This window comes from Canis lupus, chromosome 9 (assembly GCF_003254725.2).
Source record: "Canis lupus dingo isolate Sandy chromosome 9, ASM325472v2, whole genome shotgun sequence".
NCBI lineage: Eukaryota > Metazoa > Chordata > Mammalia > Carnivora > Canidae > Canis > Canis lupus.
Genome location: NC_064251.1, coordinates 35,524,094 through 35,536,812, shown reverse-complemented (window position 1 = coordinate 35,536,812; position 12,719 = coordinate 35,524,094). Strand labels below are relative to the sequence as shown.

The 12,719-nt window shown below is 37.5% G+C and overlaps 1 protein-coding gene across 7 annotated transcripts in view; it reads right to left on the bottom strand.

Annotated features, from left to right (window-relative positions):
- Nucleotides 1-279: 279 nt before the first annotated feature.
- The window catches only part of VMP1 (vacuole membrane protein 1), a 144,421-nt gene continuing 131,981 nt past the window's right edge, over nucleotides 280-12,719 (bottom strand). For all 7 annotated transcript variants that reach the window (XM_025440664.3, XM_049114166.1, XM_025440665.3 and 4 more), the window contains 2 exons: nucleotides 3,951-4,053; nucleotides 280-2,723 (listed from right to left, as the gene is read on the bottom strand). In XM_025440664.3, coding sequence (XP_025296449.1) covers nucleotides 2,580-2,723; nucleotides 3,951-4,053 — 247 coding nt within the window. In that variant the 3' untranslated portion in view covers nucleotides 280-2,579. The remainder of the gene's footprint in view (nucleotides 2,724-3,950; nucleotides 4,054-12,719) is intronic.

The following is a 12,719-nucleotide window of genomic DNA, read 5'->3' as shown; positions in this document are numbered from 1 at the left end:
TTTCCAATTTTTAGAGAATGAGGGTGGCCATCATCCAGATGAAAGTAAAAATCCCCCTTTCTTTCAAGCCCCACACTCCAGATTATACATAGTGTAGCAAACACTAGCGAGTTTCTTACACTGCATTAAACTGTTTGAAGGGAGATGTTCCCTGGTATGTAAGTGTATAAAATGCTGATGTAGTCCATTATCTCGTACTGCACTGCTCCAGAGTTGAGACATAATAAAGTACCACGAAAATTTAAGGCACAAAATGACACTTAAACAAAGTAGACGGAATTAGAATTCCCAGACCCTTTTTTTTATTTGCAGTAATATCAAACCATCCACTTACACATTTTCTGCTGTCCCATCACCTGGAACCAACTAGGTTTGTCTTTGGGATCATGTAGTTATTGTGTCCACTTTGGTGGAAGGAACCAACCAACCAGTGGAACAGAGGGTGACATTCTGCTCCAGCAGGAATCCAGCAGGACTATCGAGCATGTCACACCTGAATGCTTAGTGGAGGGAAGGAGGACAACTGCTCTCATTTGTATTCCAAACAGATTCATTTCAAAGTGAAAAAAACATCAACCTAAGTCAAATGTATTAAATACTTGGACCCTCAGTCTAAGAAACATTTTTCTTTTTTGAATACACTTCCCTGAAATAAATTTACCTATACACTCTAAAGATTTAGTTCAGATAGTACAATTCATATTTGATTTCCTCTTTCCTTTCTTCAAACACCAAATAAAATGCAGGTGGAAGAGATGAAAACACAACTGGAAGCTGACTTAGCAATTTATGCTAATCCTAACGAATCTAAAAACTTATATTGGTTAATATGAATCTATTTAAAATAGAGCATCTGGGTACTGCTTTTCAAATAAAGAACAATCACATTGCCAGAAGGTCCCTGGGCAGAAAAAACGACCGTTAAGAATAATAACCTTTGCAGAACCCACAAGGCAGGTTATTTGTCCTTTCTTTATTTAGTTATGGTCATGGAGACCATCCCAATTTTCCATAAAATCTTCTCAATACTGCTGCAACATCATGGCATAAAAGATTCAAAGTGCCACCAGACATAAGGACCAGAGTTTTTGACCATAAACTATGAGGCTAGGTAATGTTTAAATGGGAATATTTGATATGGATGGTCAGATGAAAGATACCAAAATGTCAGACAGCCCATCGACTGCTGTTGCCATGAGATTCAACAGTCAACATCAGTCTGATAAGCTACCCGACAAGGTGGTACAGCCATGGAGATGTCACGACGGTAGGCAAAAATAAGCAGACATTTAGGCAGGATTTTATAAAACCATCAGGCATTCCTGGCCTGTTGAGATTTAAACCCAATTCTACTCTTAACATAATGTCAGAAACAATATTCCTAAAGAAAAAAAAGTGAAATTGTTTATTTTCCTCCCAAGCAAAACAAAATGGCCAAGTTCAACCAGAAACCTTCCAAAAGAAATTCACAAAAGAACGTAACATTTACTGAAGAAAGGCAAGAAAATTAGGTTACATATAAACGTAAATTTGTCAAAACCAGAGTACATGCTGAGCTAAAATTAACACAGATATGAGAGTGTAGTTTTTTGGAAAAAAGTGAGTTATTTCTCTTTGGTGCCCTTTAATCTGTACACTTTCATTTCTCCTGTTTTTCACAACCCCCTCGCTATGCAAATCTCTTAAGGTGCCATCTCAGCAATGTGTAGCAAGCTGCCCAATTCCAGCCTAACAAAAAAGTGCCTTGGTGGGGGCTTACATGCAAATAAATGAAAGGCTTAAGAAATTATGGTTGCAGGTGGATCTGGCAAGGCTGACCCTTAGTTGGTAGTAGCTAAAAGAAAGCAAAAAATCAAAACGCTCAAGAAAACGGACACAATTTTGGAATGATCAAAGATGTCTTTATAAAGTTTGTTCATGACTTCATTCTAAATATACAGAATAAAAAAATGGTGTCAGCTCATTCATGAGACACCAACCAGAATTGTTTCATACTGTTTCAAAATTTGACGATCAGTTTCCCAAGAGGGTGTGCAATGCTTCATAAAATGGCCTTTTTTTTTTAAAGGTAGGAGTGGAAGGGTTGGGCAGGATGGCATATTAAATTTTACCATGATAGACATGCAAGACTGTTATCCAATCTAGTATAATTTATATACATTTTAATGACTTAGAAAAAAAACCAAAGGAGTCATTTCTGACAAGCCTAAATGGCTTGACATATTCGACATACTTGGAACAGTTTTTTGGTGTCTGCAATTCTTTAATTGTACCATGTTGGCCTTTTGAATGTAACAAAGAAAAGGCCAGTTTCTGTTAAGTTTGCTGCTAAACATCATATTCCACCCTAATAAAATAGAAGTTGGATTGAATTGAGGGTGAATACCTTACCTTAACAACCAAAGGAAAATGAAAAGTATGTCAGTGCAAAATATGGACTAAACTGCTCTCAGGAAAAAAAAATTTTTTTTTAAATTGATACAGGTTGGAAAAGGGAATTTTCCTTCCTGGTTTGGAGTCCTCCCAATTTAAGGCAGAACCCATCCATTCTAACTTCTGCCGCGAAAACCTTTTCCTGCTTATTTAGTTTTCTCCTCTGAGTTCAACCGCTGCTGCATTCGTTTGGCATAACTTTGTGCCATGGAGTTAATGATGGACAGGATGAAGTAACACACCATTACAACGACCAACTTCTCAAACATCCAGGACAACCAGTTTTCTCCCTGCAAGAATAAATGCAGAACAATCCACGAGAAATGTTTCATTAATTCAGCAGTAAAAAGGCAATCATTTATAATATTTAAGGAAAATGATGAGAACTTAGAGCACATAAAGTCTAAATGAAAACAAGAAGTCTTAAGTCTCTAGGTACCTTGCAGTCTACATTCTGGTCTTTTTATAGCCAATTATTAAGATTTCACTTCGCTAGATGTAAAGTCAGTGTTGATTCACACACTTTAAAATGAGCTGCAGTGTGACGTTGCCTCTTATCTTTTACTACGTAAGAATAAAATTGATCAGATTCTGTAAGTTGCCATATAGATACTTGTAGAGAGTAGTGTCAAGATTGTTACGTAGTATTCTTGTTCCAGAATTGAGAGCAGTTTTAAAAAAAATATGCTATCTTTTCCTGAAGTCATGTTTGGTCAACTGAGGGCAACAAAGGGTCACAAAGGATCTAAGGCCATCAAAAAAAACCCCCCAAACAACAATGGGGGCGCCTTCGTGCCTCAGTTGGTTGAGCACCTGACTCCTGATTTCAGCTCAGGTCATGATCTCAGAGTGGTGAGTTCAAGCCCAGCACCAGGCTCCACACTAGGTGTGGAACCTACATTAAAAAAAAAAAGAAAAAAAAAATCCAACAAGTATGCTTCCTTCAAGTTTCCCATTTCAGGTTACTGCTTACTCATTCTCTTCTAGTCATTTCCTTTGCCACAGAACTGTTTACAGAAAAGGCAGGCTTAGTTTAAGTTAAAGTTCTTAAGTTCAGATATATAAAGAGCCTTAGTTGATTAAAAAAAAAAAAAAAGGATTGTTTTTCCATCTCTGAAAAGAAAAATTGGGCAAAATGAAAGGAGATATTCAGGTGACCTAAGTCTAATACTTTCTTATGCTATAGAATGCTACAAATTTTAATTTTTAATTTACTTGGGAAGTATATTTGCTAATAAATCATTTAAGATCAAGGCAATAACTCATTCTACATAACAGATCCATTATTTTCCATTAGCCCTACCTTTGTTTTTTGGGAGAACATAGATACAAAACAGAAGTTACATTTCTGATTTAGACAACTTCCCAGGAGAAAGTAAATACAGCCTCTACTTCAGTTAAGGAAGACTGACAACAAACTTCTCTGTTTGCCTAAAAATGCCAGTGAGTGCTGTGAACATAATTTCAGCCTGAAACTGTGAGGGTAGGGAAGAGAAGAAAACGGAGGCAAGTCTCACCTGTTGTGTGCCCATTTCCCTTCTGTGGTGAAGCTTCTGCCGCTGGGCCTCCAGGTATTCCTGGAATGGCTTCTGCAGAGATGGACCTATGCCGGGGACAGCACTGGAAGCAGGGTACAATAACCCAAGGAAAAAGATACATTTAGGAAGAAAAGCAGGAAAACTGTTAAAGAAAAATCCACTTACCGCCTGGATTCAAAAAGCAGGGATTGGATAGGAAGAGAAAAAAAAGTACAGTAATCAGCAGAGTTGGCAAATCCTCCAAACTCTTTTTAGTGGATAAAATTCATCCTTAAACAACACCTTATAGGAGAAAAATCTCTTCCACCAACATGTTTGAGAAAGTAGGAGCTGAGCCCCTTCTGGCAGAATAGTTCATCCTCAGAGTAAGGCCAGCTAAGCTGATGCTACACACTGGGGTGGCACAAAGAATCAAATGAATGACTTCTGAGAAGTCCCACATTTATCACCACCAGTTCCTGTAAGAACTGGTTTGAACCGATTAATAAGGAAATGACTTATGCTTGTGTCATCCCCAGTTGAAAAAGAAACTGCCCGCCCTCTCTCTGACTTGTCCCATCTTCTCAGAGGGGGGCGGTCCTTTCTCAATCTAAGTCCTTATTAGGACAATCTGTGCGTCATCCTTATCCAAAAAGAATGCATTAGCAAATTTGGGAGGCACCTCCCACTAGTCAGAAGTCAGTGATTAACAAAGGAACAAAGGAGGAACTATGAACTTTGAATCACTTCGTGGTTTATGGTAGATGGTTTGCATAGAAACTACAGTACATTACTAAACAACTTGTTCTGAAATGACTGGGATAGTGATCTTTGATTAGTTTATGTGCTCGGAGCTCCCTCTCACCCAGAGTATGTGGAGGCAGTGCTGTTAAACCGGTTTGGCAACCAGCTACCAAGATCCCGTTTTAGAAATGCTTGCAGGCGTTTTTTGTTTTTTTTTTTAAATGGTAACTTGAGGCAATTTAGGAAACATCTCTATTTTCTGTATCTTTTAAATGTTCTCATCTGCCATAATAGGGCTAAAAGGTAGAAGAGCCCAATCTCCTGAGGTATGTCAATAGGTATTTGCAACAGCACCTAATGCTCTCCCTTTTAAGTGCTAACTTCACCTCCTCTTTTCTAGAACAATCCAGTTACTGCTTTCTGTAATAAACAGCAGAGGAGCATAGGAAGATAAGTTTTTTGCTACTATCTTTACCAGAAGCTAACACATACATAACTCCTGGCTGACACTTTTCTTTGATCCTGTTAACTATCAACCACCAAATACTTAATGGAATCCTTATTTTGTGCCTGACATTGTAATCAATGTTAAGGGAAAACAAAATTAAAAAATTGCAAGAAATAGTTCATGCCCACAAGGAACTTAAAATCTTTATGGAGATTCAAAACACACAGGCATGCGTGCATGTACACACACACACACACACACGCACATACACACGGATCTGTGAAAAAAAGAATTTACAAATCAATACTAAATTTTTTGGTACAGAAGACACAGTCCAAAGAATTGGAGAAAGAAAGGAGATCAGTGTGGGGTGAAGCTGTACAAAAAGCTCCTTTCATATATACTGCAGGATATGGGAAAAAAAGGCTGAATAGACACATGTAGTGGAGGCAATGGCTGCACTGACCAGACCCTAAGACCCATATGACAGACATGAAAGATGGAAGAGGGCAAAGTCTCTTAACCTACAGTCTCAGTCTCTCTCATTGACTTTTTTTTTTTTTTTAAGATTTTATTTATTTACTCATGAGAGGGGGGGAAGGGGAGAGAGAGAGGCAGGGGAAGAAGCAGGCTCCAAGCAGGGAGCCCGATGTGGGACTTGATCTCCAGGACCAGGCCCTGGGCTGAAGGCGGCGCCAAACCGCCGGCGCCAAACCGCTGAGCCACCCGGGCTGCCCTAAGTGCCTTTACATTACTACCCATTCTGGTGTAAACCAGAAGAGCTGTGTCTGAGTTATGTTGCTGTTTATCAGTAATGATTCTGACTACAACAGGGCAACAAGACAAACTTTCTCAATTAATTAATTAATTAAAGTAATCTCTATACCCAACTTGGGGCTCAAGCTCACGACATTAAGATCAAGAGTCAAACACTCTGACTGAGCCAGCCAGACTCTCCCAAACTTCCTCTCTAAAATAGAAATTTTCCTTGGGTAAATTTCCTTTTCCTTACATAATGCATAAAGGAATGCAAGTAGCTCATCCATTTACACCTGAAACAAACCAAGTGAATATAAAAAAAGAATTCCAGTAAAATACATGTGTAAAAAATGGGCTTTGAAGATGGGAGTTATAAGAACCTTGCTTCGGATATTGATTAATATTCACTCTTTTTTTAAAAAAAATATTTTATTTACTTATTCATGAGAGACACAGAGAGAGAGATTGAGATGCAGAGACATAAGTAGGGAGAGAAGCAGGCTCCATGCAGGGAGCCCGATGTGGGACTCAGTCTTGGGACTCCAGAATCATGCCCTGGGCTGAAGGCAAGCGCTAAATCCCTGAGCCACTCAGGCGTCTCTCATATTCACTTTTTTTTTTTTTCATATTTACTCTTAATAACAATACCCAAGGTGCATGGGTGGCTCAGTTGGCTAAACATCTGCTTTTGAGCTGGAGCCCTGGGATAGAGCTGGAGGGCTCCCTACCCAGCATGAGCCTGCTTCTACCTCTCCCTCTACCACTCTCCCTGCTTGTGCTCAAGCTCTCTCTCTCAAATAAATAGGTAAAATCTTCAGAAAACAAAAAAAACAACCCCCTCAAAACCCCACAACCCTATGTCATTGTTTTAAACTCCCAAGGAAAAAAAAAAAAAAAAAAAAACTCCCAAGGAATAAAAAATAAAAAATTAAAAATAAATAAATAAATAAATAAATAAATAAATAAATAAATAAATAAATAATAAACTCCCAAGGAAAAGGATGTCTGGGTGGCTCAGTTGTTGAGCATCTGCCTTTGGCTCAGGTCATGCATGATCCCAGGGTCCAGGAATCTCGTCCCACACATCAGGCTCCCCATGGGGAGCCGGCTTCTCCCTCTGCCTATGTCTGCCTCTCTCTGTGTCTCTCATGAATAAATAAAAAAATAAATAAAAATAAACTCTGAAGAATAGCCAGAGTCCAGGCATTATATTTTTTTAAGATTAAGAAAACCCTTTTATTTATAAAAGCTGAAATGACTGAAATGAAATGAATAGCTAGGTTATACAAGAAATGACTTGAAAATTCTTTTCCTCTAAGAATTGGATTCCAATATATGTGCCTTGTTCTTTCTTCAGACTTGTAACTTCACACTTGAGTTGAGCAGAAATTTGGCTTACAGTTTCCCTCAAATCATTCTTGGGCTCCATTCTGGGGCCATTATTGAAAGAGAAAATGAAGAACTAAAACCCAAATGTTAGAAAGGTTCCACTTTTTTGTTGCTGTGGTTGAAGGGAGTAAGGAAGGGACTAGCAACAATCATTCTAGACTCCCTTCAAAATAATCTGAAAAATTAAATGACTGCCATTGTTATTGTTAAGTCCACTAAGAGCTCCACTCTAGTTGATAGAGAATATGCCATTACACATTTACATTTATCTACCTATCTATCTAATCTATCATCTATCTATCTATCTATCTATCTATCTATCTATCTATCTATCTATCTATTTATGAAAAATAGTTTATTTATTTGATAGGGGGAGCACAAGCAGTTGGAGTGGGAGAGGGAGAAGCAGGCTCTCCTCTGAGCAGGGAACCCGATGTAGGCCTCCATCCCATGACCCTAGGATCATGACCTGAGCCAAAGGCAGACACTCAACCAACTGGGCCATCCAGGCACCCTTACATTTACATTTAGTGATGCGCAATTTTCAGTTATCTTGGGCTAATGCTACGATTAATACTATCAAGGGACTATAGTGTTACATGCTTTGAATAGTTTTTGGTGGGGTGGGATATGTCTTGGTGTTGTTTCTCGTAAGAGACCAGGAAAATAGCTGAAAACGGAGAAGTTAAAAGTTTTTTTTTTTCCTAAATATTTTATTTATTTATTCATGAGAGATACACACAGAGAGAGGGGCAGGGACATAGGCAGAGGGAGAAGCAGGCTCCATGCAGGAAGCCTGATGTGGGACTCGATCCTGGGACTCCAGGATCACGCCCTGAGCCAAAGGTAGACTGTCAACCACTGAGGCACCCAGGCATCCCAAGTTAAAAGTTTTTATTGCAATATATTAACCAAAACTATCATGAAAAAATGTCACATGATCTAATAAATCTGAAAAAATGAACATACAGGTATTAAGTTACATAACTATTTGTCAGATCCTCTTAATTTTTATATATTCATCAAAATTTTAGTTTTATTTTCATTGCTCTATCTCTACAAACAATGGCTTAGGCCACAGTTGCCTCAGTTTATACAAAGCACACTTAAACTAGAGTTTCCTTAATTTTTAAAATAAATTTAAAAAAATGTTTTAAATTTATATATTCATGAGAAACACACAGAGAGAGGCAGAGACACAGGCAGAGGGAGAAGCAGGCTCCTCACAGGGAGCCCGATGTGGGACTTGATCCCCAGATCTGGGATCACGCCCTGAGAGGAAGGCAGATGCTCAACCACTGAGCCACCTAGGCATCCCTAGAGCTTCCTTAATTAACACTAAAGTTATTTTAGTAATGGACTACATAAAAATTGTGATTACATTTGTCACTCTTTACATGCATTTAAGGCAAACAATAATAACCAGCCTATGACCTCATCCCTCAAGTTATTTTCAAGCCGCAGACAGAAGAGTCCATTCTGACATTTAAGATTGATTTAAGGTACATATGTGGGGAGTGGGAAGAATAACTTGCATTCCATCTCAGTGGTTTTTTGCAGTTGGCTTAGGAAATAGCTGCAATGCCATTCTTTGAAAGCCATTAAATTCAGAGTGCCCTGTGTGTGCACCTGGCCAAAGACTCATCTCAACCGGTAGCTGAATGAGTACTCCATCTGCCATTAGGTGCAGATTAAGTTCAAAATATTACAGTTTTGTGATATAGAAGAACATAAAGTTGGAAGGGAACAAACACAGACAAAACTATTTTTCAGTCAACTGTTGGTCTTAAATATGTTTAAACTAGCTTTGTCAGCAGCCACCTTTTCTAAGCAAGAAAGCCTTAAAAAAACAAACAACATAAAAAACAAAAACCAAAATTGATCTCGTATGCTTTTCCTTACTGTAGACCCTCAACATAGTGGGTAGAAAAAGCTTTGTGAATAGTATTTATCTTGATATTTATTTTCTTGGCATATAGAACTCATTAAAAAACAAATTTCTAACAATTTTTGAATTTTTGTTATTGATTTTAATAAAGGAAAAAAAACCCTCAGAAAATCCAAACAAAAGAGGGAAAAAAACAAAAAACAAAAACAAAAAAACACGTAAGTCCAAACCCATCCAGAACTTGAAAGTTGGTTTCATGAGAACAATATTTTGTCAAGCTTATATATTCTGGTAGGTGTTAAAACAGAAACAGGACAAATTTCTTTGTAAAATTCTGTCAAGGTCCCTGACCAATATGCAAACAAAATCTATATTATTTTTCTATAGTGTTTAATACACATGTGACTCTGCTTCTGAAAACCATTTATCTGATAAGAAATCTATATTTTAAACTCTCCCCATACTGACTCATTGTATATAAAGGTCTCCATTATTCTTTGTACCCACAAAAGCCAGAAAATCTTCCAGAGGAAGCATCACAATCAGCAGAGGTTGCACAGAGTGGGTGGTATGATTATTTTTCACAATGCTTAAATTTTCATTTTGTTGGTTATTCCTGGGCTCACACCCATTCCAAAAATTTATCAGTCATTATTATTCCTGTTTTCAAGGGACTTCTTTGAAATTAACTCTCAAATAAACTGGTTCAACAGATATAAAAAACACACCTTTTGATTTACTTTCAATTTCTTCTCCATCATGGTCAGTCATCAAACTAAGACTTGTCATTAGAAAACCTGAAATTTTCCTATTCATGATTCTGTTTGGATTTTTCCAGCCAGCTTATTTTTTTGTTTTTATTGTTACTTTGTGCCACCATAAAAGTTGGGCACAGTGTTTAATAACAGAAATAATATGAACTTAAAAAAAATTGATGTGTCCTGTTGTTTAGACCTACTTACACAGAGCTGTCTTATATAAAGGTTAAGCAGTTAAAATAAGGAATTAAGTGGGTATGAATAAAGTAAATGTTTTATTTAATATAGGCTCTGTTCCATTCTTAACCACTTTTTTGAGGATCTTAGCATTAATGCGTGTAGATTACAATGGCTTTCTTGAAAACATACTGTCTGGGGATGCCTGGGTGGCTCAGTGGTTAAAGCGTCTGCCTTCCGCCCAGGTGGTGATTCTGGAGATCCGGGATCAAGTCCCATGTCGGGCTCCTTTGCATGGAGCCTGCGTCTCCCTCTCCTGTGTCTCTGCCTCTCTCTCTCTCTGTCTCTCATGAATAAATAAATAAAATCATAAAAAGAAAGAAAGAAAGAAAACATACTGACATCAGTTCCTAGTAAGGCTATAGGGTAATAAGCCTTTATCTTTCTTAGAAAAAATTATAGGCACAATGTTTTTTTGTTTTTTGTTTTTTTTAATCCCCGTTTCAGGGCAGCCCGGGTGGTGCAGCGGTTTAGCACTGCCTGCAGCCCAGGGCGTGATCCTGGAGACCCGGGATCCTGGAGTCCCACGTCCAGGATCTCTGGGATCCTGGAGTCCCACGTCAGGCTCTCTGTATGGTGCCTGCTTCTCCCTCTGCCTGTGTCTCTGCCCCTCTCTCTCTCTGTCTCTATGAATAAATAAATAAAATCTTAAAAAAAAAATAAATTTCCTTTAAAAAAAAAAACAATCCTCGTTTCACTGGTTGTGCTGTGCTTTGAGGCTGATTTATTTAACATCCCTCTGATGATTAATCATAATATCTAAATAATATTCTCAGGAGGTGATTAGTCAAATCTCTGATAGCTTGTAAATGGAAGAAAAATGTTTTTAGAATAAACTTAAGGCCAAGGGTAGTATTAAAGAAAAGTTAGGGTTTAATCAATTCTACTGTAGTTAGAATTCAAAAGCATTATACAGATTTTTTGCAGTAAACTAATGATGCCTAGTACTTTTTGATAACATAAAAAGTGGCTTTTAAGGCTAGAGGAGCTTAGACCAATGGTCTGTAAACATTTTTGATATATGTATTTTTACATATGCAAATAGTAAAATGCACAAATACAAATTTTTTTTACAAATACAAATTTAAAAGGATAAAATAAAGCTAAAATTTAAAAAAATTCTTATTTTAATTAATTTTAAAAAAATATTTTATTTATTTATTTATTTATTCATGAGAGACACAGAGAGAGAGAGAGGCAGAGACACAGGCAGAGGGAGTAGCAGGCTCCATGCAGGGAGCCTGATGTGGGACTTGATCACGGGACTTCAGGATCACGTCCTGGGCCGAATGGTGCTAAACTGCTGAGCCACCCAAGGTCTCTCGAAAATTCTTAATTTTAAATGTCTTACTAAGTACGATGGCTATTGTGCTATCATGAGTGAATATTTCAAGGCATATTACACATTTGTCCTGATTAAAAGTAGTAATTTCTAAATGTGTTTGCTGATTTCTATAGACATGTATACTAGGAACAGGTTATATGTTAATGCTACAACTTTTTTATGGTTTCTTGTGACTATACTATTACTACTCTCTTCCTTCAACTGTTTCTTTATAGTAAACTTTTAAAGTCACTTGTCTGTTTTATGAGGGTTAGTTTAGTTAAAATTAGGAATTATAAATCTGATTAATGAGGCACAGGAAAAACAATCAATTGCAAAAGGCTCTCTGTAAATCCCTTTTGTATTGTGGAACTCCCACTGTTCCCCTAGCCCATTTTTGTATTCCATGAGGTGTGATTTTCTGACATGTGGCCTGAGGGAGCCATCCTCCATATGTATATAGTCATATAAACTGTGTATCTATGTGCTACTATAATGTTATATCCCTAACAAAAAATACACAAAAAAGAAAATAACAAAGATGAAAGTAAATATAAATAGAAGTTCTAAAAAAAAAAAAAAAGTTATTTTACTTTAGTCCCATTCCAATGGTGGAGACCACTGTTTGACCATGAAGCTAAACTTCAAGAGGTATAAACATTTTACCTGGGGATCCCTGGGTGGCTCAGCGGTTTAGAGCCTGCCTTCAGCCCAGGGCGTGATTCTGGAGTCCCAGGATCAAGTCCCGCATCGGGCTCCCTGCATGGAGCCTGCTTCTCCCTTTGCCTGTGTCTCTGCCTCTCTCTCTCTCTGTCTCTCTCTCTCTCTCTCTCTCATGAATAAATAAAATCTTAAAAAGAAATTTTTTTTTTAACCTTATTCCTAAAAAGGTATAGTTAGCAGACCAATTCAATGCTGTGCTGTTGGGTAATATATCAGAAAGAAAAAAAACTATTTCTACAAAGATGCAGACTGGATGTCTTTTTTGCTCAGACTTCTTAATGGTCATTTATAAAGATGGTCTTTAAGAATCTAGATAGCCAAACCTTGAGAGACTGAAACCCTGTGCCCTCAGTTAGAACATAATTATATTTCAAATGAATATCAGGGTCTTCAGAATTTTCTTGATTGGGTGAGGATCACCATATATAAATCAATAAATCAGATTTATCCTGTAACTCCAGGGAATTCTATCAACTGAAATTTGGCCTAGAAGGATAGG